The sequence below is a fragment of the Coregonus clupeaformis genome, chromosome 3 (assembly GCF_020615455.1).
Source record: "Coregonus clupeaformis isolate EN_2021a chromosome 3, ASM2061545v1, whole genome shotgun sequence".
Lineage (NCBI taxonomy): Eukaryota > Metazoa > Chordata > Actinopteri > Salmoniformes > Salmonidae > Coregonus > Coregonus clupeaformis.
In genome coordinates, this window is record NC_059194.1 from 37,112,492 (window position 1) to 37,138,607 (window position 26,116).

Genomic DNA, 26,116 nt, shown 5'->3' on the forward strand with positions numbered 1-26,116 from the left:
CATCTGACCATATGACCTTCTCCCAATCCTCTTCTGGATCATCCAAATGCACTCTAGCAAACTTCAGACGGGCCTGGACATGTACTGGCTTAAGCAGGGGGATACGTCTGGCACAGCAGGATTTGAGTCCCTGGCGGCGTAGTGTGTTACTGATGGTAGGCTTTGTTACTTTGGTCCCAGCTCTCTGCAGGTCATTCACTAGGTCCCCCCGTGTGGTTCTGGGATATTTGCTCACCGTTCTTGTGATCATTTTGACCCCACGGGGTGAGATCTTGCGTGGTGCCCCAGATCGAGGGAGATTATCAGTGGACTTGTATGTCTTCCATTTCCTAATAATTGCTCCCACAGTTGATTTCTTCAAACCAAGCTGCTTACCTATTGCAGATTCAGTCTTCCCAGCCTGGTGCAGGTCTACAATTTTGTTTCTGGTGTCATTTGACAGCTCTTTGGGCTTGGCCATAGCTGAGTTTGGAGTGTGACTGTTTGAGGTTGTGGACAGGTGTCTTTTTATACTGATAACAAGTTCAAACAGGTGCCATTAATACAGGTAACGAGTGGAGGACAGAGGAGCCTCTTAAAGAAGAAGTTACAGGTCTGTGAGAGCCAGAAATCTTGCTTGTTTCTAGGTGACCAAATATTTATTTTCCACCATAATTTGCAAATAAATTCTTTAAAAATCCTACAATGTAATTTTCTGTTGTTTTTTTCCTCATTTTGTCTGTCATAGTTGACGTGTACCTATGATGAAAATTACAGGCCTCTCTCATCTTTTTAAGTGGGAGAACTTGCACAATTGGTGGCTGACTAAATACTTTTTTCCCCACTGTACATACTATATACATTTTATGGACACTGCCAATTTTACAATAGTTATATTTTCTTTGTTTTTACTCCTGAACTTTCTCTACCCTCAACCTCTCCGATCATTTTCATGATGTCCATCCAGTTTGCTTCTATATGCCATATCTTTCAAACTGTGCTCATTCAAAGTTCTTAACCTATAGCCTAAAGCTTGTTTAAGCTAGCTCAAAAATAAAGGACGACTGGAATTTATACACTGCTCAAAAAAATAAAGAGAAAACTTAAACAACACAATGTAACTCCAAGTCAATCACACTTCTGTGAAATCAAACTGTCCACTTAGGAAGCAACACTGATTGACAATACATTTCACATGCTGTTGTGCAAATGGAATAGACAACAGGTGGAAATTATAGGCAATTAGCAAGACACCCCCAATAAAGGACTGGTTTTGCAGGTGGTGACCACAGACCACTTCTCAGTTCCTATGCTTCCTGGCTGATGTTTTGGTCACTTTTGAATGCTGGCGGTGCTTTCACTCTAGTGGTAGCATGAGACGAAGTCTACAACCCACACAAGTGGCTCAGGTAGTGCAGCTCATCCAGGATGGCACATCAATGCGAGCTGTGGCAAGAAGGTTTGCTGTGTCTGTCAGCGTAGTGTCCAGAGCATGGAGGCGCTACCAGGAGACAGGCCAGTACATCAGGAGACGTGGAGGAGGCCGTAGGAGGGCAACAACCCAGCAGCAGGACTGCTACCTCCGCCTTTGTGCAAGGAGGAGCAGAAGGAGCACTGCCAGAGCCCTGCAAAATGACCTCCAGCAGGCCACAAATGTGCATGTGTCTGCTCAAACGGTCAGAAAAAGACTCCATGAGGGTGGTATGAGGGCCCGACGTCCACAGGTGGGGGTTGTGCTTACAGCCCAACACCGTGCAGGACGTTTGGCATTTGCCAGAGAACACCAAGATTGGCAAATTCGCCACTGGCGCCTTGTGCTCTTCACAGATGAAAGCAGGTTCACACTGAGCACATGTGACAGACGTGACAGAGTCTGGAGACGCCGTGGAGAACGTTCTGCTGCCTGCAACATCCTCCAGGATGACCGGTTTGGCGGTGGGTCAGTCATAGTGTGGGGTGGCATTTCTTTGGGGGGCCGCACAGCCCTCCATATGCTCGCCAGAGGTAGCCTGACTGCCATTAGGTACCGGGATGAGATCCTCAGACCCCTTGTGAGACCATATGCTGGTGCGGTTGGCCCTGGGTTCCTCCTAATGCAAGACAATGCTAGACCTCATGTGGCTGGAGTGTGTCAGCAGTTCCTGCAAGAGGAAGGCATTGATGCTATGGACTGGCCCGCCCGTTCCCCAGACCTGAATCCAATTGAGCACATCTGGGACATCATGTCTCGCTCCATCCACCAACGCCACGTTGCACCACAGACTGTCCAGGAGTTGTTGGATGCTTTAGTCCAGGTCTGAGAGGAAATCCCTCAGGAGACCATCCGCCACCTCATCAGGGGCATGCCCAGGCATTGTAGGGAGGTCATACAGGCACGTGGAGGCCACACACACTACTGAGCCTCATTTTGACTTGTTTTAAGGACATTACATCAACGTTGGATCAGCCTGTAGTGTGGTCTTCCACTTTAATTTTGAGGGTGACTCCAAATCCAGACCTCCATGGGTTGATAAATTTGATTTCCATTGATCATTTTTGTGTGATTTTGTTGTCAGCACATTCAACTATGTAAAGAAAAAAGTATGTAATAAGATTATTTCATTCATTCAGATCTAGGATGTGTTATTTTAGTGTTCCCTTTATTTTTTCGAGCAGTGTACTTATTCTATCATTTTCTTTGGACAGACCAGGAGGCAGCAACAGTAACAGTGGCTTGACCGTGGCTGGCACTGCCTTTCTGGTCCAGTGGAAAATGCAGGAAACGGCTGAAGGACTGGGGAAGATGAGGGTAACAGTGGCTTGACCGTGGCGCTACCCGACTCCCCAGTCCACGTTCCACCCGGGCCCCCCCGCCCGCGAGCATCCAGAACCAGCAACGGAGCAGCTGCCTGAGGAGTAGACGATGGACTGCAGGCCTTGAGGCGAGTTGAGTGCTGCCGAGGCAAGCCTTAATGCCTCTACCCTTGGCCTGCATCCCTCCTCCCCTGCCTTTCTTTTCTTTCCATCTGCCCTCCTCAGGCCACCACCGACCAGACCAGAACCAGCAGACCACCAACCACCTGGAGCAGACCAGGCAGCATCACCACCAGAACTAGAGGCGAGGAGGAAGGACCAAAGACACCAACCTACGCCTGGAGTGAGCAGACCACAGGGGAGTTCCTCCATTGACCTACGGGTCACGGGCTTCCAGGGGTGTCTGCCCTCTCTGAGGTTTGTTCTTCCTTCTTCTGCAGGACCAAAGCAGACCCAAAAACCACCACCACCACCTACCTGAACGAGATGACCGGGATGAACCCAGGAGAGATGCGCCGCTACAATGCAGGGAGGCTGATGTTAATCCCCAATGAGGAGGTTGCTGAGGACGGAGTTGCCAATTGCCAGGGAGCAGCAGGAGCAGCAGCAATAAACACCAGACCAGAAACCATGACCCGCCTGGAATTCAGCTGAGCAGTTCTCCAGAGAGGTAGGGGCTTTGTGTCGTCTGACCTGAACTCCCTGGTGAAACCCCCAGGGCCACATGAATCATTTGAAGCCAGTTTCAAGACCCACATGTTACTAGAACAGTTTTGGTCAAATTACAGAAAGTGCAAAGATTCAGCCCCGTTTTAACAAACTCTGAGCATACCCCCTCTACAGTACAGTTTCACAATGAATGCACCCAGGACTATGACATACAAGTTTGGTTAAGCAGGTTCACCACCCTCAAGTCAGTGGCTAGGAGGGTCCTAGACAAAGACAACGTCTGGACTGGGGAACGAAAATGGCTGAAACAACAGACTACAGCATGCCCAAACTGTGCAGGAACTGCTGCCAACTGGGCCATCTGGCCACAGCCTGCACATCCATCATCGACAAGATCTGTAAAGACAACCACCCCACCTCAGACTGTACCTCCACACGCCCCTGCAACCTGTACAGGAAAGGGGGCCATTTCTTCAGAACCTGCCTCAGTTCCTATGCCGGCAGGGCGAGGGCCAACGCCACCAACCCAAATCCCAAACCCACCAAACCCCCATCAGACAACAACATTGAAGACACAGACCTTTCCACAGGCACCGCCCAACCAACCACCCAAGATGTTTCAGAAACGGCCCCCACCCCTGTCACCACCCAAGATGTCCCAGAAACAGCCCCCACCCTTGTCGGCCCTCCACTGTTGCACCCCCAACAAATCCCTTCCTTGCCACCTCCACCCCCTCGAAACCCCTGGTCAAAGGGGAACTAGTTTCGAGAGAGGTCATACAACAGGAAGACCCCCTCACCACACAACTCCAGTTGTTAGATGACGACAACGACCCAAAATGGACAAAAAGAGACCAGAAGAACACCCCAGAACCCAAACCCCGACTCCAGCAAAAACGAACACCCCCCCAGTCCATTACCTCCTCTGATCGCTCCTCCCAACCCCTTACTGTCCCTGATTCCCCACTCCTACCACCAACAGCCCCTGACACCCCTACCATACCCCCTACTGCCCCTGACTCCTCCCACCTGCTCCTAAGTGACCCAGATCCACAACCCTTAGCCCTCCCTGCCCCTGATCCCACACAGCAGCAAACCAACCAGCCTCAGTCCAGACCCCTCAGAACCTCCGAACTGCCTTCACCCCTCCCAGCATCCACCATTCCATCACCAAGACAGTACAGGGTTTCACCAGGCAGTCAGTGGGGAGGAATGTCAAGACCAGTGAACAGCCAAGAACCACCCAACACAAACAACCCGCTAGAGGTCCTCATCCAAATCTGCAATGACATGGCCAACACCAGACCTGGACTCCCCCCCCCCAATAACCCATCATTATAACCCTGACAACACACTCCAAACAGACGGCTGTTCATGGTTGCCTCCCCACTAGGGAATCCATCTATAGACTGCACAAGGTATGTACAGAGAGCTGTCCCCACGGAGGCACTCGCACTGAACACACCTACCAACTCTTTGTGAGTGCTCCGTGGCCAGGTGGGTCTGGGCCCTGTTTGCTCCCTCTGTCTTCCAGCGTCCAGCCTTGCCGGCGCATCGCTCCTCTTCCAACACCAGCCCAGGCCGATGAACATAACCTCCACCACCCCCACCCCCCTGCTCCCTCTCCATCCATTCCCCCCTTCCTCCCTCTACACTTATCCCTCTCACAGAACCAGGAACCATTCATCAACACACCAGAAGAGGTGCGGCGGAAGGATCAAATCTCTAGACCTACACCCGGAGTGAGCAGGCCACAGGGGAGTAACATCACTGACCTCCTGGTCTTGTGCTTCCAGGTGTGTCTGCTCGCTCCTCAGGTTGTCCTTCCTCCCCTTTGCAGATCCAACACCAGTCCCGATTGCAGCACCAGACCCAGTTCCAGCACCAGATCCAGACCCAGTCACAGCACTAGAACACCGGAAGAGGTGCGGAAGAGGGACCAAAAACCAGACCTTCACCCGGAGCAAGCAGGTGACAGGGAAGTACCACCATTGACCTCTGGGTCTAAGACTCCCCTGTGTGTCTGCTTGCTCCTCAGGTTGTCCTTCCTCCCCTCTACAGACCCAGATCCCAACCCAGCACCTGCAGCAGCCCGAGTTCCGGTTCCTGTTTTTTTTCCCGTCCCCAGCACCAGACCCAGTACCAACCCTTGGCCTCCAGTTCCGGTCCCAGCACGACTTCCAGTCCTGGCCCCAACACCAGTACCAGCCCAGCTTTTCCCGGTCCAAGCCACAACACCTGCACCAACCCTGGACACAGCACCGACCAACCACAACTGCCAATTCCTTTCAGCAACTGCTAGCCCAGCCCAGACCCCACCCATTCCCCTCCCCCAACACAAGACACAGATGCATTGTGGACTAACTTACTGACTGGACTGATAGATTGTTCTGATTCTTTTTTGATTAATTGTTTGCTTTTTTTTTTTTTTTTTTTTTTGATTGGATGACCATTTCTTTTTTTGTGTAATTTGAATTGATTACTTATTGTTTGAATTGTTTATTATTTGGAATTTTAAATGAATGATTAATTTAATTTTAACATTTGAACATTGTAAACTGTAATGAATTTTGGAATAATCAAATAAAATGACCTTAGGATCTATATGCCTAGAAGTATGCTTTGTAATTCTTTGTAACTTAAGCTTCATGCTTTGTATGTGAATCCTTTCATTTTACAAAGTCATTAAATACACTTGAATTAAGAATTCCATTCTCAGACATTTCTTCATTACTGTAACTCAACTATGGTGTTCTTGCATATTGCTAAATAATCTTTATGGAGTAAGATACATATTTTAATAGGCTAATTGCTTAGTCTTATTACGAGTCGCATGTGATGTATTTATAACATACACATATAAAAAATGACTGCCCTACTACATCGTCACTTCGACTCCAGAAGCAGGCAATACGTGTGGAAGTCCAGGATGGCTGGTACAGTTGGTATTTCCTGGTTCCGAAAAGTGGCGCGGCCTTATGTCCCATTTAGACCTGCATGCCATAAACAAGCTCCTCACAGTCTGCGCATTCCAAATGCTTACAAACTGTTATGTCTGGTTCACCACCGTCGATCTGAAGGATGCGTCCTTTCAGGTGTCCATAAACCCCGGTCACAGAAAATTCCTTAGGCACCATTACGAGGCGATAGCGTACAAGTTTTTGGTCCTTTCCTATCCCTGCAGAAGGTGTCCGGGTTCCGGCTCTGCTTAGCCCAATTTCAAATGGGGTGCATGGTGCGTCTTTACCAGTGCCTATGCCTGCTGGGAATAATGGCTACTATAATAGTAGCCATTACCCTGGGGCTGTTGATAATGAGGCCTTTCCAGCGCTGGGTGCTAGCCACTCGCTTGGACGCATCTCACCACCTAAACCGGGTGATTTGGGTGTCCTGGCGTGCCTACAGGCTCTGGCCCAGTGGGGAGACCCACGGGTACTGTCGCAAGGGGTCCTCATGGGCCAGGTGTTACTACGCAAGGTGGTCTCGACAGACACTTCCCCCCAGGGGTGGGGCACGCTTTGTGATGGCTACTCTATTTGGAGGTTATGGCACAGAGTGCCTGGCTTATCAATTACCTGGAGCTTCTGACAGTGTACTTGGCGCTCAGATCTGCTATCCAGGGGGGTGGAGGCTACACCCCTGGGTGGTCACCCAAATATGGGAAATAGACGTAGATCATCGCGGAAAAACGTGCAGTGTCGTCTGTGTTTCTCCATGAGGGACCTGAGCGCTCTGTTGGGAATGGATGCTCTGGCACACCAATGGACTCGGACCCTCCTTTACATATTCCCCTGAGGTGATTCAGTCCATGTTAGAGAAGGTGTGCCAGGAGGGCTTGTCATTGATTCTCGTGGCCCAGGTACCCTTGGTTTGCGAAGATCATTTGTCTGTTGGGCAGTGTCCCGTGGCGACTCCCGCTGCACAGGGACCTATTGTCCCATGCGTGTTGGACGGTTTGGCTCCCGAGGCCGGAGATGTTTCTCCAATGGGCCTGGCCCCTGAGAGATCCAATCTGATGGCTAGAGGTTTACCTCTGAATGTTATTGCCACTATTCAGTCAGTGAAGGAGCCCTCCCCGAGTGGGTTGTACAGTGCATTTGGAAATGATTCAGACCCCTTGACTTTTTCCACATTTTGTTACGTTACAGCCTTATTCTAAATTGGATTAAATCATTTTTTCCCACTTTGAGGATAATACAGTGCCAGCGTCGCGACCCGCTCCCAAGGACTGTGGGCTGTCCTTCTCCGTGGCCGACGTGAGTAAGACATTTAAGCGTGTTAACCCTCGCAAGGCTGCCGGCCCAGATGGCATCCCTAGCCGCGTCCTCAGAGCATGCGCTGACCAGCTGGCTGGTGTGTTTACGGACATATTCAATCTCTCCCTATCCCAGTCTGCTGTCCCCACATGCTTCAAGATGGCCACAATTGTCCCTGTACCCAAGAAAGCAAAAGTAGCTGAACTAAATGACTATCGCCCCGTAGCAGTCACTTCTGCCACCCTAGACCCACTTCAATTTGCTTACCGCCCTGTTACAAGAGGAGGTCGCAGTTACGGAGCAGCTTCAGGATCACCAGTAAATATCCTTGTTTCACCATCTCTGCCTACTGCCTACTGTATATCCTGAACCGCACCTGGGTCACTCCTCACCCCAACCCTTGCACCTCCCCAATAGATCCACAGACGATGCAAGCGCCATCACACTGCACACTGCTCTATCCCATCTGGACAAGAGGAATACCTATGTAAGAATGCTGTTCATTGACTATAGCTCAGCATTCAACACCATAGTACCCTCCAAGCTCATCATTAAGCTCGAGGCCCTGGGTCTGAACCCCACCCTGTGCAACTGGGTCTTCCTGACGGGCCACCCCCAGGTGGTGAAGGTAGGAAACAACACATCCACTTCGCTGATCCTCAACACTGGGGCCCCACAAGGGTGCGGGCTCAACCCCTTCCTGTACTCCCTGTTCACCCATTACTGCGTGGCCAAGCACGCCTCCAACTCAATCATCAAGTTTGCAGACGACACAACAGTAGTAGGCTTGATTACCAACAAAGATCAGACAGCCTACAGGGAGGAGGGGAGGGCTCTGGGAGTGGGGTGCCAGGAAAATAAGCTCTCACTCAATGTCAACAAAACAAAGGAGATGATTGTGGACTTCAGGAAACAGCAGAGTGAGCACCCCCCTATCCACATCGACGGGACTGCAGTGGAGAAGGTAGAAAGCTTCAAGTTCCTCGGAGTAGACATCACTGACAAACTGAAATGGTCCACCCACACAGACAACTGCGCCTCTTCAACCTCAGGAGGCTGAAAAAATTTGGCTTGGCACCTAAAACCCTCACAAACTTTTACAGATGCACAATTGAGAGCATCCTGTCGGGCTGTATCACCGCCTGGTACGGCAACTGCACCGTCCGCAACCACAGGGCTCTCCAGAGGGTGGTGCGGTCTGCTCGACGCATCACCGGGGGCAAACTACCAGCCCTCCAGGACACCTACAGCACCCGATGTCACAGGAAGGCCAAAAAGATCATCAAGGACAACAACCACCCGAGCCACTGCCTGTTCACCCCGCTATCATCCAGAAGGCGAGGTCAGTACAGGTGCATCAAAGCTGGGACCGAGAGACTGAAAAACTGCTTCTATCTCAAGGCCATCAGACTGTTAAATAGCCTTCACTAGCACATTAGAGGCTGCTGCCTGTACACATAGATTAGAAATCACTGGCCACTTTAAGAAATGAAACACTAGTCACTTTAATAATGTTTACATATCTTGCATTACTCATCTCATATGTATATACTGTATTCAATACTATTCTACTGTATCTTCGTCTATGCCGCTCTGACATTGCTCGTCCATATATTTATTTATATATTCTTAATTCCGTTGTTTTACTTAGATTTGTGTGTATTGGGTATATGTTGTGAAATTGTTAGATATTACTTGTTAGATGTACTGCACTGTCGGAGCTAGAAACACAAGCATTTCGCTACACCCGCAATAACATCTGCTAAACACGTGTATGTGACCAATAACATTTTATTTGATTTGATTTAATGACAAAGCACCTTTGGCAGCGATTACAACCTTCTTGAGTATGACGCTACAATCTTGGCACACCTTTGTTTGAGGAGTTTCTCCCATTCTTCTCTGAAGATCCTCTCAAGCTCTGTCATGTTGGATGGGGAGCGTCGCTGCACAGCTATTTTCAGGTCTCTCCAGAGATGTTCAATCAGGTTCAAGTCCTGAATACTTTCCGAATGCATGGGTCTTGTTCTTTGTTGTCAATAACATTTACGTCCTGTTCTTTGTTGTCAATAACATTACATTACATCCAGTTTTTTGACGGTTGTGAATAACCTTGTTTGTATTTTATTTGAAAATTGAACTGACCCGAGATTTCCATTTCAATTACCAGCTTTTTGTCGGGTTTGCTAATCCGGCTCACGGTGGAGCGCTCTCTAAGTAGCGCCTCTCCCACTGGATTGTGGAGGCTATCTCCAGGGCATATGGCAGGGCAGGAGTTACCTAATGTTGTATGCACCCACTCCACCAGGGGTCTGGCGGCATCCTGGGCATTGTTTAAAGGGTTTTCAATATGGGATATTTGTGCAGTGGTGAGTTGGGCATCACCACACACTTTTGTGAGGTTTTATCGCTTGGATGTCACTGCTCCCAGCGTGGCCCATAGTGTGCTGGCAGCTGGGATAGGACAGGGTCATTAGGCAGCGCGCAGGTGCGCAATACCCAGACTACCGCATCTTGCTTGTTGGAGGTCTGGGTGGTCTGTCATGGGCCGTTTAATTTGTTATCCATTGAGGCCGGCGTTTAGGCGGGGTGCTACATCCCATAGCGTTGTACCAAGAGTACCTTGTTTCCCTCCTTCAGGGAACAGTAGTTATAATCATAATGGTACGTTTCTTTTCATGATCAGCCCAACTAGAGCTACTCCCAGAAGCTCTGCCACTTCTCCCTTTATTCGTTTTGTAAAGCCACCATGTAGCTCAATTAAACTGAAAGGGGAACTTTTAATTAGGCAAGGAGCTGGGTGGTTATGGACCGGTGAAAGTGAATGAGGTGACATCTGTTTCTGCAGGGCCTGGAAGAGCTTTCAGAGATATTTAGCCTGGCATACTGTACACCCAGATCCAGAGCAGGACAAAACACACCAGAAACAAACACCGGGAATCAGCAGCAGGGGAAAAAGCACAACAGGAAATATGGATGGGCAATCTTAGTCTGATATTTAATTGTGTTTTGTTGCACTGGGTGCGGAAAACACACAGGATATAATTAAGTATTTATTGTTCTGTTAATTAGGGAGATTCAACTATTTAAATTAACTGAAATATGTATAGGTGTCAGGTTTATTTCTGTCTTTGTAAATTAGTTGTTTTTCAATCAAATTTCAATCAATCAATCAAAGTATTTATAAAGCCCTTTTTACATCAGCAGATGTCACAAAGTGCTTATACAGAAACCCAGCCTAAAACCCCAAAGAGCAAGCAATGCAGATGTAGTGTCTAGGAAAAACTCCCTAGAAAGGCAGGAATTTAGGAAGAAACCTAGAGAGGAACCAGGCGCTGAGCGGTGGCCAGTCCTCTTCTGGCTCTTCTGTGCCAGTTATACAGACATGTACATGGACATGAACTATTCAGGGCAGATTGTTCTTCAAGATGTTCAAACGTTCATAGATGACCAGCATGGTCAGATAATAATCACAGTGGTTACTGTATAGAGGGGGCAACAGGTCAGCATCTCAGGAGTAAATGTTAGTTGGCTTTTCATAGCCAAGCAGAGAGAGAGAGAGAGAGAGAGAGAGAGAGAGAGAGAGAGAGAGAGAGAGAGAGAGAGAGAGAGAGAGAGAGAGAGAGAGAGAGAGAGAGAGGCCATTGTTTTTAGGATATCGTTAGTTACGCTATTTTAACAAGCTTGTTTAGCAGCACAGGGTCTTGCTTATAATATGGTCAACAAATACTGGTTTTAAGCCAGGGAGTCTTTTTGAAGTTGAGTTAGCTTGAAAGAGGTAGCATGTAAATGAAGCTGAGCAGACAGATAATAATGTGGCATGGAGAGGGCAGCACCTTCTCATGGATCTCCTGGGTGGACTGGGCATCACAGAAGGCCACAGTGGCCACGTCTTTCAGGATGGGCATCTCTATGGTGCAGTCACGCCCGTCCAGCAGGGCCACCAGGGGCCGAGGGTTCATGGGCCCATTCATGATGGGCGGCCGAATGCCTGCAGACAGAGAGAGAGGATGGGTAAAACTGTATTTGACATCATATTCTACTGGTATGGGTTGTGAATTTGACATTGTAGTGTGGGAAAATTGCAGTTGTGTTTATAAAGTGTAGATAAAGGGGAGGAGACGGGTTAAAGAAGGATTTCTAAGCCTTGAGACAATTGAGACATGGATTGTGTATGTGTGCCTAATGTTTGGTATACTCAGTGTACATACACAATTACATTTACTACTTTCCACCTACAATCCACCACAAATCCAGTTGTTAGCTGGTATGTTAATGAATCCCATGCTAGTAAAATAAATCAATAATGGGGTCTCATACTTGGGTTTTTTAATTATTTCCAGTTTTTAATAAGTCAATTTTGCATCCATGACTCTGGAAAGCAATTAAAAATGTCACTTTTTTGGTTACTACATGATTCCATATGTGTTATTTCATAGTTTTGATGTCTTCACTATTATTCTACAATGTAGAAAATAGTAAAAATAAAGAAAAACCCTGGAATGAGTAGGTGTGTCCAAACTTTTGACTGGTACTGTATATTTTCACACTATGAGGTTGGAATAATACTGTGAAATTGTGAACATGATGATAATGCCCTTTTAGTGAAAGAGCTGTTTGAAAAGACCTCCTGAAATTTCAGCCTGTTTTGGTGGGATGGAGTTTTGGCCTTTCATGGTGACATCACCATGCCAGTCCTGACTTGAATGGGAACTGCCATCTATGGATTATAATTATATGGTTGGTTGCGGCTGTAGAATTTGCTAACCTCCCTGTTATAATGGTGAGAGGTTAGCATGTCTTGGGGTATGTTATTTGTGCATCTGTAACTTTCTCACTCATCAATATTAATGATTCATTCAGGACTATCCGTAATCATGGTAGTATCCACCTTAATGTAGAAGTCATTAGAATGCTGTGGTAGCCGTGCTGGTTAAGTGTTCCTTGAATTCTAAATAAATCACAGACAGTGTCACCAACAAAGCACCCCCACACCATCACACCTCCTCCTCCATGCTTCACGGTGGGAACCACACATGCGGAGATCATCCTTTCACCTACTCTGCGTCTCACACGGCGGTTGCAACCAAAAATCTCAAATTTAGACTCATCAGACCAAAGGACAGATTTCCACCCGTCTAATGTCCATTGCTTGAGTTTCTTGGCCCAAGCAAGTCTCTTCTTCTTATTGGTGCCCTTTAGTAGTCTTTTTTTTGTTGCAGCAATTCGACCATGAAGGCCTGATTCACGCGGTCTCCTCTAAACAGTTGATGTTGAGATCTGTCTGTTACTAGAACTCTGTGAAGCATTTATTTGGTCTGCAATCTGAGGTGCAGTTAACTCTAATTAACTTATCCTCTGCAGCAGAGGTAACTATGGGTCTTCCTTTCCTGTGGCGGTCCTCATGAGTGCCAGTTTCACCATAGCACTTGATGGTTTTTGCGACTGTACTTGAAGAAACTTTCCGGATTTTCCAGATTGACTGACCTTCATGTCTTAAAGTAATGATGGACTGTTGTTTCTCTTTGCTTATTTGAGCTGTTCTTGGCATAATATGGACTTGGTATTTTACCAAATAGGGCTATCTTCTGTATACCACCCCTATCTGTATACCACCCCAACAGATTGGCTCATACACATTAAAATGAACTTTTAACAATGAACACCTGTTAATTTAAATGCATTCCAGGTGACTATCTCATGAAGCTGGTTGAGAGAATGCCAAGAGTGTGCAAAGTTGTCATCAAGGCAAAGGGTGGCTATTTGAAGAATCTCAAATATAAAATATATTTTGATTTGTTTAACACTTTTTTGGTTACTACATGATTCCATATGTGTTATTTCATAGTTTTGATGTCTTCACTATTATTCTACAATGTAGAAAATAGTAAAAATAAAGAAAAACCCTGGAATGAGTAGGTGTGTCCAAACTTTTGACTGGTACTGTATATTTTCACACTATGAGGTTGGAATAATACTGTGAAATTGTGAACATGATGATAATGCCCTTTTAGTGAAAGAGCTGTTTGAAAAGACCTCCTGAAATTTCAGCCTGTTTTGGTGGGATGGAGTTTTGGCCTTTCATGGTGACATCACCATGCCAGTCCTGACTTGAATGGGAACTGCCATCTATGGATTATAATTATATGGTTGGTTGCGGCTGTGAATTTGCTAACCTCCTGTTATTATAATGGTGAGAGGTTAGCATGTCTTGGGGTATGTTATTTGTGCATCTGTAACTTTCTCACTCATCAATATTAATGATTCATTCAGGACTATCCGTAATCAGTGGTAGTATCCACCTTAATGAAGTCATTAGAAACATACACTACATGACCAAAAGTATGTGGACACCTGCTCGTCGAACATCTAATTCCAAAATAATGGGCATTAATATGAAGTTTGTCCCCACTTTGCTGCTATAACAGCCTCCACTCTTATTATTATTAGGATATTTTACCCCTTTTTCTCCCCAATTGGTAGTTACAGTCCTGTCCCATCGCTGCAACTCCCGTATGGATCGGGAGAGGCGATGATCGAGAGCCATGCGTCCTCCGAAACACGACCCTGCCAAGCTGCACTGCTTCTTGACACACTGCTCGCTTAACCCGGAAGCCAGCCACACCAATGTGTTGGAGGAAACACAGTACAACTGGTGACCGTGTCAGAGTGCATGCGCCCGGCCCGCCACAAGAGTCGCTAGAGCGTGATTGGACAAGGACATCACAGCCGGCCAAACCCTCACGACGCTGAGCCAATTGTGCGCCGTCTCATGGGTCTCCTGGTCGCGGCCGGCTGTGACACAGCCCGGGTTCGAACCCGGGTCTGTAGTGATGCAGTGCCTTTGACCGCTGCGCCACTCGGAGGCCCAACAGCCTCCACTCTTCTGGGAAGGTTTTCCACTAGATGTTGGAACATTGCTGCAGGGACTTGCTTCCATTCAGCCACAATAGCATTAGTGAGGTTGGGCACAGATGTTGGGCGATTAGGCCTGGCTCGTAGTCGGCATTCCAATTCATCCCAAAGGTGTTCGATTGGGTTGTGCAGGCCAGTCAAGTTCTTCCACACCGATCTTGACAAACCATTTCTGTATGGACCTCGCTTTGTGCACGGGGGCATTGTCATGCTGAAACAGGAAAGGGCCTTCCCCAAACTGTTGCCACAAAGTTGGAAGCACAGAATTGTCTAGAATGTCATTGTATTATTAAGATTTCCCTTCACTGGAACTAAGGGGCCAAGCCCGAACCATGAAAAATGGTGGCGAGCTTTACACCACTCCAACCGACGCTTGGAATTGCGCATGGTGATCTTAGGCTTGTGTATGGCTGCTCAGCCATGGAAACCCATTTCATGAAGCTCCCGACAAACAGTTCTTGTGCTGACGTTGCTTCCAAAGGCAGTTTGCAACTCAGTAGTGTGTGTTGCAACAAAGGACAGGTGATTTTTACGCACTACGCGCTTCAGCACTCGCCGGTGCCGTTCTTTGAGCTTTGTGGCCTACCGCGAAATTTGACCAACTGACCTGTTGAAAAGGTGGCATCCTGATGGTGCCATGTTGAAAGTCACTGAGCTCTTCAGTGAGATCATCCTACTGCCAATGTTTGTCTATGGAAATTGCATGGCTGTGTGCTCAAATGTTATACACCTGTCAGCAACGGGTGTAGCTGAAAGGGTGTCTACATACTTTTGAATATATAGTGTATTCTAGCTCTATTTACAATAAAAAGTGACTCTAAAATGACACAACAGATAATTTACCATTCACTTATATTGAGCACAAATAATCTGAAACACAAACAAAACAACAAATGCATCCAACAAGTTTGTAGTCAAAGGTTGGATGTAATCATTGCGATGCTAGGAATATGGGACCAAATACTAAAACTTTTGACTACTTTAAAAACACATTAGTGAATTTGTACACAATACTTTTGGTCCCCTAAAATGGGGGGCCAAATAGTTGTATAATTTCTAAACGGTTCACCCAATATGGATGAAAATACCCTGAAATTAAAGCTGACATTCTGCACTTTAACCTCATAGTCGTTGTATCGTTTCAAATCCAAAGTGCTGGAGTATAGAGCCAAAACCACACAAAATGTGTCACTGTCACAATAATTTTGGAGCTCACTGTATACAGTATATATGAATTTAATTAAAATGCTGCCGGTTAAATGTCCGGCGCCACATTTTCATAACGGAAACCCTGGTCCGGTGCCATATATATATATATATATAAACCCTGGTCTGGCGCTATATACAGTGCCTTCGGAAAGTATTCAGACCCATTCACTCTTTCTACATTTTGTTACGTTACAGCCTTATTCTAAAATTGAGACAAGTATATTTTCCCCTCATCAACCTACACTCAATACCCCATAATGCCAAAACCCAAACTGTTTTTTAGAAATGTTTGCAAATTTATAAAAAATTCAAAACAGAAATAACTTATTTACATAAGTATTCAGACCCTTTGCTATGAGACTCGAAATTGAGCTCAGGTGCATCCTGTTTCCATTGATCATCCTTGAGATGTTTCTACAACTTGATTGGAGTCCACCTTTGGTAAATTCATTTGAATAGACATGATTTGGAAAGGCACACACCTGTCTATATAAGGTCCTACAGTTGACAGTGCATGTCAGAACAGAAACCAAGCCATGAGGCCGAAGGAATTGTCCGTAGAGCACCGAGACAGGATTGTGTCGAGGCACAGATCTGGGGAAGGGTACCAAAACATTTTTGCAGCATTGAAGGTCCCCAAGAACACAGTGGCCTCCATCATTCTTAAATGGAAGAAGTTTGGAACCACCAAGACTCTTCATAGAGCTGGCCGCCCGGCCAAACTGAGCGATCGGGGGAGAAGGGCCTTGGTCAGGGAGGTGGCAAAGAACCAATGGTCACTTTGACAGAGCACCAGAGTCCTTCTGTGGAGATGGGAGAACCTTCCAGAAGGACAACCATCTCTGCAGCACTCCACCAATCAGGCCTTTATGGTAGGGTGGCCAGATGGAAGCCACCTCCTCAGTAAAAGGGACATGACAGCCCGCTTGGAGTTTGCCAAAAGTCACCTAAAGGACTCAGACCATGAGAAACAAGATTCTCGGGTCTGATGAAACCAAGATTGAACTCTTTGGCCTGAATGCCAAGCGTCACGTCTGGAGGAAACCTGGGACCATCCCTACGGTGAAGCATGGTGGTGGCAGCATCATGCTCTGGGGATGTTTTTCAGAGGCAGGGACTGGGAGACTAGTCAGGATCAAGGGAAAGATGAACGGAGCAAAGTACAAAGTGATCCTTGATGCTTCAGAGGCTCAGGACCTCAGACCGAGGTGAAGGTTCACCTTCCAAAAGGACAACAACACTAAGCACACAGCCAAGACAACGCAAGAGTGGTTTCGGAACAAGTCTCTGAATGTCATTGGTGGCCCAGCCAGAGAGTGGACTTGAACCCGATCGAACATCTTTGGAGAGACCTGAAAATAGCTGTGTAGCAACGCTCCCCATCCAATCTGACAGAGCTTGAGAGGATCTGCAGAGAAGAATGGGAGAAACTCAAAATACAGGTGTGCCAAGCTTGTAGTGTCATACCCAAGAAGACTCAAGGCTGTAATCGCTGCCAAAAGTGCTTTAACAAAGTACTGAGTAAAGGGTCTGAATACTTATGTATATGTTATTTTTCCGTTTTTTATACATTTGCAAAAAATTTAAAAGAAACATTTTTTGCTTTGTCATTATGGGGTATTGTGTGTAGATTGATAAGGGGAGAAAAAAACTATTTAATCCATTTTAGAATAAGGCTGTAATGTAACAAAGTGTGGAAAAAGTCAAGGGGTGTGAATATTTTCCAAATGCACTATATGGTGCCGGACCAGAGTTTACGTGTTATGAAATGTGGTGCCGGACATTTTTATTTTATTTTATTTAACCTGGTAAGCCAGTTGAGAACAAGTTCTCATTTACAAATGCGACCTGGCCAAGATAAAGCATAGCAGTGCGATAAAAACAACAGCAACACAGAGTTACATAAGATCCAAGATGGCGTAGCAGTGTGTCCTAGTGTAAATAGCCAGTTTCTTATTTTTTTGTCTATTTTGTATATATTTCTAAATTTTACTTTTCATTCTTTAACTAAATATACTTTCCTGCAACCCGCCTCACCCAACGTGGAAAGGATTCTATTATTTCTTTATAACTTTCATCAAGAACCTTAAGCTGAAACTAGTCTTGCTGTAACTGAATGGCACTTGCTAATAGCCACCGTTAGCGTCTTCACCATTGTCCGTGGCCTACACTATCCACCAGCCAGCTCTAGCTCTAGCCTGGACAATTTGTCGGCCAGTCTGCACAGCGTGCTATCGACCCAGAGCATATCAGACTTTCTGCCGGAATCACTGGACCCTAGTGCCGGATCATCGCAACCAGCTAGCTGCAACCTGTTGTTGGCTAATTACCATTGCCTCATAGCAAGCACCAGTTAGCCTTGAGCTAGCCTCAGGCCCATCTCCGGCTATCTACGGACGGGACCTCCTAGTGTTGACACTGAGCCCCGCCCGATCCAACACGACTGGTTTGCCGGCGAAATCGTCTGATGTGGTTTCAACAGGCTTCCCGTTGCGGCACCACGAAGATCCATCTGCTAGCCCCGGCCCGCTAGCACACGCAAACTAAGCAACTGTGCTTCCTGCTAGCTGTGCTGAAGCACCAATTTGAACTGCTCTCGGACTCACATATTGCTGTTCACTGGACCTTATGATCACTCAGCTGCACAGCTGATGCCTGCTGGACTGTTCCTTTACACGGTACCCTGTCCTGTTTGTTCTGTTTAGCCTCAGCCCAAACTTTATCGCTATTACCAGTTGTTGTCTTAGCTCTCTCTAATAACACCTGTGATTGCTTTATGCCTCTCTCCCATGTCAATATGCCTTGCCTATTGCTGTTTGGGTTAGTTCTTATTATACAATTTCACTGTAGAACCCCAAGTACCTCTCAAACTGCCTCAAATAGTTCCTTTGTTCCACCCCCCATACACGCCGAGACCGGCTCAATCGGTGCCTCCAGTGATGCTATCTCTTTCATTGTTACCCAACGCTTAGGTTTACCTCAACTGTACTCATATCCTTCCATATCCTTTTCTGTACATAATGCCCTGAATCTTTTCTACAACGCCCTGGAAATCTGCCCCCTTTATTCTCTGTACCCAACGCACTAGAAGACCAGTTCTTAAAGCCTTTAGTCATATCCTTATTCTACTCCTCCTCTGTTCCTCTGGTGATGTAGAGGCTAACCCAGGCCCTGCAGCCCCCAGTATCACTCCTACTCCCCAGGAGCTATCATTTGTTGACTTCTGTAACCGTAAAAGCCTTGGTTTTCTGCACGTAAATATCAGAAGCCTCCTTTCTAAGTTTGAGTTATTCACTGCGTTAGCACACTCCGCCAACCCTGATGTTCTAGCAGTGTCTGAATCCTGGCTTAGGAAGGCCACCAAAAATTCTGAAATTTCCATCCCCAACAATAACATTTTCCGTCTAGATAGAACTGCCAAATGGGTGGAGTTGCAATCTACTGTAGAGATAGCCTGCAGAGCGCTATCATACTATCCAGGTCTGTGCCCAAACAGTTTGAGCTTCTACTTCTAAAATCCACCTTTCCAGAAATAAGTCTCTCACTGTTGCCGCTTGCTACAGACCCCCTCAGCCCCCAGCTGTGCCCTGGACACCATATGTGAATTGATTGCCCCATTTATCCTCAGAGTTTGTACTGCTTGGTGACCTAAATTGGGATATGCTTAACACCCCGGCCATCCTACAATCCGAACTAGATGCCCTCAATCTCACACAAATTATCAAGAAACCTACCAGGTACAACCCTAAATCCATTAACATGGGTACCCTCATAGATATCATCCTGACTAACTTACCCTCTAAATACACCTCCGCTGTCTTCAACCAGGATCTCAGCGATCACTGCCTTATTGCCTGCGTCCGTAACGGGTCCGCGGTCCCGTTACCCCTCATCACTGTCAAACGCTCCCTAAAACACTTCAGCAAGCAGGCCCTCCTAATTGTCATGGCCCAGGTATCCTGGATGGATATAGATCTCATTTCATCAGTAGAGGATGCCTGGTTGTTCTTTAAAAGTAATTTCCTCTCGATCTTAAATAAACATGCCCCATTCAAAAAATACAGAACTAAGAACAGATATAGCCCCTGGTTCTCCTCAGACTTGACTGCCTTGACCAGCACAAAAAACATCCTGTGGCGTACTGCATTAGCATCAAATAGCCCCCGCGATATGCAACTTTTCAGGGAAGTTAGGAACCAATATACACAAGCAGTTAGGAAAGCAAAGGGTAACTTTTTCAAACAGAAATTTGCATCCTGTAGCACTAACTCCAAAAGTTTTGGGACACTGTAAAGTCCATGGAGAATAAGAGCACTTCCTCCCAGCTGCCCACTGCACTGAGGCTAGGAAACACTATCACCACCGATAAATCTACAATAATCGAGAGAATTTCAACAAGCATTTTGCTATGGCTGGCCATGCTTTCCACCTGGCTACCACTACCCGGCCACCAGCTCTGCACCCTCCGCTGCAACTTGCCCATGCCCCCTGCATCTCCTTCACACAAATCCAGACAGCTGATGTTCTGAAAGAGCTGCAAAATCTGGACCCCTACAAATCATCTGGGCTAGACAATCTGGACCCTTTCTTTCTAAAACTAGTCGCTCGAAATTGTCGTAACCCATATTACTAGCCTGTTCAACCTCTCTTTCGTGACTCTGAGATCCCCAGAGATTGGAAAGCTGCCGCGGTCATCCCCTCTTCAAAGGGGGTGACACTCAAAGATCCAAACTGTTACAGACCTATATCCATCCTGCCCTGCCTTTCGAAAGTTTTTTGAAAGCCAAGTTAACAAACAGATCACGACCATTTCGAATCCCACCGTACCTTCTCCGCTTATTTAATCCGGTTTCCGAGCTGGTCATGGGTGCACTTCAGCCACGCTCAAGGTCCTAAACGATATGATAACCGCGATCGATAATAGACAGTACTGTGCAGCCGTCTTCATCGACCTGGCCAAGGCTTTCGACTCTGTCAACCACCGCATTCTTATTGGCAGACTAAATAGCCTTGGTTTCTCAAATGACTGCCTCGCCTGGTTCACCAACTACTTCTCAGATAGAGTTCAACGTGTCAAATCAGAGGGCCTTGTCTGGACCTATGGCAGTCTCTATGGGGGTGCCACAGGGTTCAATTCTTGGGCCGACTCTTTTCTCTGTGTATCAATGATGTACGCTCTTGCTGCTGGTGACTCTCAGATCCACCTCTACGCAGACGACACCATTTTGTATACATCTGGCCCTTCATTGGACATTGTGTTAACAAACCTCCAAACGAGCTTCAATGTCATTCAACACTCATTCAGTAGCCTCCAACTGCTCTTAAACACTAGTAAAACTAAATGCATGCTCTTCAATCGAACGCTGCTGGCACCCGCCCACCCGACTAGAATCACTACTCTCACGGGTCTGACCTAGAGTATGTGGACAACTACAAATACCTAGGTGTCTGGTTAGACTATAAACTCTCCCTTCCAGACTCACATTAAGAATCTCCAATCCAAAGTAAATCGAGAATCGGTTTCCTATTTCGCAACAAAGCCACCTTCACTCATGCTGCCAAACATGCCCTCGTAAACGGACTATCATACCGATCCTTGACTTCGGCGATGTCATTTACAAAATAGCCTCCAACACTCTACTCAGCAAATTGGATGTAGTCTATCACAGTGCCATCCGTTTTGTCTCCTAAGCCCCCCATATACTACCCACCACTGTGACCTGTACGCTCTTGTTGGCTGGTCCTCACTACATATTCGTCGCCAAACCCACTGGCTCCAGGCCATCTATAAATCACTGCTAGGCAAATCCCCGCCTTATCTTAGCTCATTGGTCACCATAGCAACACCCACCCCGTAGTATGCGCTCCAGCAGGTATATCTCACTGGTCATCCCCAAGCCAACACCTCCTTTGGCCGCCATTCCTTCCAGTTCTCTGCTGCCAAAGACTGGAACAAATTGCAAAAATCTCTAAAGCTGGAGACACTTATCTCCCTCACTAACTTTAAGCATCAGTTGTCAGGAGCACTTACCGATCACTGCACCTGTACACAGCCCATCTGAAATTAGCCCGCCCAACTACCTCATCCCTATATTTTTATTTATTTTGCTCATTTGCACCCCAGTATCTCTATTTGCACATCATCTCTTGCACATCTATCATTCCAGTGTTAATACTAATTGTAATTATTTTGCACTATAGCCTATTTATTGCCTTACCTCCATATCTTGCTACATTTGCACACACTGTATATTTATTTTCTGTTGTATTTTTGACTTTATGTTTTGTTTTACCCCATATGTAACTCTGTGCTGTTGTTTTTATCGCACTGCTTTGCTTTATCTTGGCCAGGTCGCAGTTGTAAATGAGAACTTGTTCTCAACTGGCTTACCTGGTTAAATAAAGGTGAAATAAAAAATAAAAATAAAAAAACATATGGAATAAACAAAACGTACAGTCAATAACACAAAATAACATCTATATACAGTGTGTGCAAATGTAGTAAGTTATGGAGGTAAGGCAATAAATAGGCCATAGTGCAAAATAATTACAATTTAGTATTAACACTGGAGTGATAGATGTGCAGAAGACGATGTGCAAATAGAGATACTGGGGTGCAAATGAGCAAAATAAATAACAATGTAAATAACAATATGGGGATGGGTGGGCTAATTACAGATGGACTGTGTACAGGTGCAGTGATCGGTAAGCTGCTCTGACAACTGATGCAAAGTAGTGTGAGATGAGTGTCTCCAGCTTCAGAGATTTTGCAGTTCGTTCCAGTCAATTGCAGCAGAGAACTGGAAGAAATGGCAGCCAAAGGAGGTGTTGGCTTTGGGGATGACCAGTGAGATATAACTGCTGGAACGCATACTATGGGTGGTGTTGCTATGGTGACCAATGATCTAAGATAAGGCGGGGATTTGCCTAGAAGTGTTATAGATGACCTGGAGCCAGTGGGTTTGTCGACGATATGTTGTGAGGGCCAGCCAACGAAGAGCGTACAGGTACACAATGGTGGGTAGTATATGGGGCTTTGGTGACAAAACGGATGGCACTGTGATTGACTACATCCAATTTGCTGAGTAGAGTGTTGAAGTATTTTGTAAATGACATCGCCGAAGTCAAGGATCAGTAGGATAGTCAGTTTACTGAGGGCTTGTTTAGCAGTATGAGTGAAGGGGAGACATATGACCGGCAGCACTTTAATTTACCAGACATTTGAGAAATTTACTGGATCCATATGCATTGGGAGCGTAACCTGATTAGGGGCGTCCACCCACGGTGCTCAGAATGACAGAAATCACATTTATATTATGGTAATTCATCTTAACAGAACATGCAAGTCGAGGATGCAACGAAAGGCTTCTTACCAAATTCCGATGCGCACTGAAGATATTAGAATAACTGTCCACATTTGGTTTTCCTCAGCCAACAAGACGAGTAATGAACAGCAAAATCACTAGCCTATGTCAATCTACTATCCCCCATAATAAAAAAGTTGACCCATTCTATTGGTCAGCTTGTTAGGAAAGAAATAACCTATTCCAAAGAAACTCTGCGACAGTTGTGGCACAATAGATCCCAAATTCATACAACCAGTAGGCTAGGCCTAGGCTTTATAAAAAAAGGTAAAAGCAATGAGTCTGATGCAATAGATCAGAATGTTTAACTTAAAATGATGATCAACTATGAGTTCTACACATTATAAGCACAGCAATGCGCACAAGGCCGTAGGCTATGCGCAAATGTTAGTTTTATAATACAATTAGCGGAAAACACCGTTGTCAAAGTGACAGAGATGAAAATATCCATTTGAATTTTAGAAAGAGGGGAAATCTAAAGATGCAACAACTATGGGTTGCTAATATGACTGGGATTGTGCTTTTGGCTACTAGACAATGAAAGAAAGTTGAAAACCAATTGAACGGGAGTTTCAATGGCATATGGAAGTCTTTATCAAATACAGTGGGAGAAAAAAGAATTTAGTCAGCCACCAATTGTGCAAGTTCTCCCACTTAAAAAGATGAGAGAGGCCTGTAATTTTCATCATAGGTACACGTCAACTATGATAGACAAAATGAGGAAGAAAAATCCAGAAAATCACATTGTAGGATTTTTTATGAATTTATTTGCAAATTATGGTGGAAAATAAGTATTTGGTCAATAACAAAAGTTTCTCAATACTTTGTTATATACCCTTTGTTGGCAATGACACAGGTCAAACGTTTTCTGTAAGTCTTCACAAGGTTTTCACACACTGTTGCTGGTATTTTGGCCCATTCCTCCATGCAGATCTCCTCTAGAGCAGTGATGTTTTGGGGCTGTCGCTGGGCAACACGGACTTTCAACTCCCTCCAAAGATTTTCTATGGGGTTGAGATCTGGAGACTGGCTAGGCCACTCCAGGACCTTGAAATGCTTGTGTTTGGGATCATTGTCATGCTGAAAGACCCAGCCACGTTTCATCTTCAATGCCCTTGCTGATGGAAGGAGGTTTTCACTCAAAATCTCACGATACATGCCCCCATTCATTCTTTCCTTTACACGGATCAGTCGTCCTGGTCCCTTTGCAGAAAAAACAGCCCCAAAAGCATGATGTTTCCACCCATGCTTCACAGTAGGTATGGTGTTCTTTGGATGCAACTCAGCATTCTTTGTCCTCCAAACACGACGAGTTGAGTTTTTACCAAAAAGTTATATTTTGGTTTCATCTGACCATATGACATTCTCCCAATCCTCTTCTGGATCATCCAAATGCATTCTAGCAAACTTCAGACGGGCCTGGACATGTGCTGGCTTAAGCAGGGGGACACGTCTTGCACTGCAGGATTTGAGTCCCTGGCGGCGTAGTGTGTTACTGATGGTAGGCTTTGTTACTTTGGTCCCAGCTCTCTGCAGGTCATTCACTAGGTCCCCCCGTGTGTTTCTGGGATTATTGCTCACCGTTCTTGTGATCATTTTGACCCCACGGGGTGAGATCTTGCGTGGAGCTCCAGATCGAGGGAGATTATCAGTGGTCTTGTATGTCTTCCATTTCCTAATAATTGCTCCCACAGTTGATTTCTTCAAACCAAGCTGCTTACCTATTGCAGATTCAGTCTTCCCAGCCTGGTGCAGGTCTACAATTTTGTTTCTGGTGTCCTTTGACTGCTCTTTGGTCTTGGCCATAGTGGAGTTTGGAGTGTGACTGTTTGAGGTTGTGGACAGGTGTCTTTATACTGATAACAAATTCAAACAGGTGCCATTAATACAGGTAACGAGTGGAGGGACAGAGGAGCCTCTTAAAGAAGAAGTTACAGGTCTGTGAGAGCCAGAAATCTTGCTTGTTTCTAGGTGACCAAATATTTATTTTCCACCATAATTAGCAAATAAATTATTTAAAAATCCTACAATGTGATATTCTGGATTTTGTTTCTCAATTTGTCTGTCATAGTTGACGTGTACCTATGATGAAAATTACAGGCCTCTCTCATCTTTTTAAGTGGGAGAACTTGCACAATTGGTGGCTGACTAAATACTTTTTTCCCCCACTGTACTACCCACCATTGTGACCTGTATGCTCTCGTTGGCTGGCCCTCACTACATATTCGTCGACAAACCCACTGGCTCCAGGTCATCTATAAATAACTTCTAGGCAAATCCCCGCCTTATCTTAGATCATTGGTCACCATAGAAACACCCTCTCTCATCTTTTTAAGTGGGAGAGCTTGCACAATTGGTGGCTGACTAAATACATTTTTTCCCCACTGTATGCCACACCTGTCAGGTGGATGGATTATCTTGGCAAAGGAGAAGTGCTCACCAACAGGGATGTACAACATTGAAGAGAAATATGTTTTTTGCGCATATGGAACATTTCTGGGATATTATTTTTCAGCTCATGAAACATGGGACCAACACTTTACCTGTTGCATTTATATTTTTCTTCAGTATACAGTAGATGCATGCAACGCGTTACAATAAAAAAATAAAAAATAAGTCTCAAGCTAATTTACCGCAATTCTACATATTTTATAATGAATGTTTTTTTGGGGGGCCCTAAGTGACCGCTTTTGTTGCTTATGCCTGGAATTATTGTGAGCACATCAAATGGGAGAATTAGTGAGAATGGAAAAGATCCCTATCAGTTGTCTTATCACGTCTACCACATTTTACATTAAGACCCAGTTCTTACCGGAAGGAAATATCTGTCATTCCAGTGGAGGATCTGACCTTGTGAGAACCAGTACAACTGACCCTTAGGTCCAGTATTCTAAAAAGTGTCTCTCTTGTGGCCTGATGGTTGCCCCTCCT

General features: G+C 45.8%; 1 protein-coding gene across 3 annotated transcripts in view; it reads right to left on the reverse strand.

Moving 5' to 3' along the window:
- The window catches only part of LOC121544970 (C-terminal-binding protein 1), a 112,638-nt gene that overhangs the window by 81,547 nt on the left and 4,975 nt on the right, over positions 1 to 26,116 (reverse strand). For all 3 annotated transcript variants that reach the window (XR_005996175.2, XM_041855268.2, XM_041855261.2), the window contains exon 2: positions 11,534 to 11,688. Coding sequence is in view for 2 of the 3 variants with exons in the window: in XM_041855268.2 (XP_041711202.2) it covers positions 11,534 to 11,688 (155 nt within the window). In the remaining variant the exon portion in view is untranslated. The remainder of the gene's footprint in view (positions 1 to 11,533; positions 11,689 to 26,116) is intronic.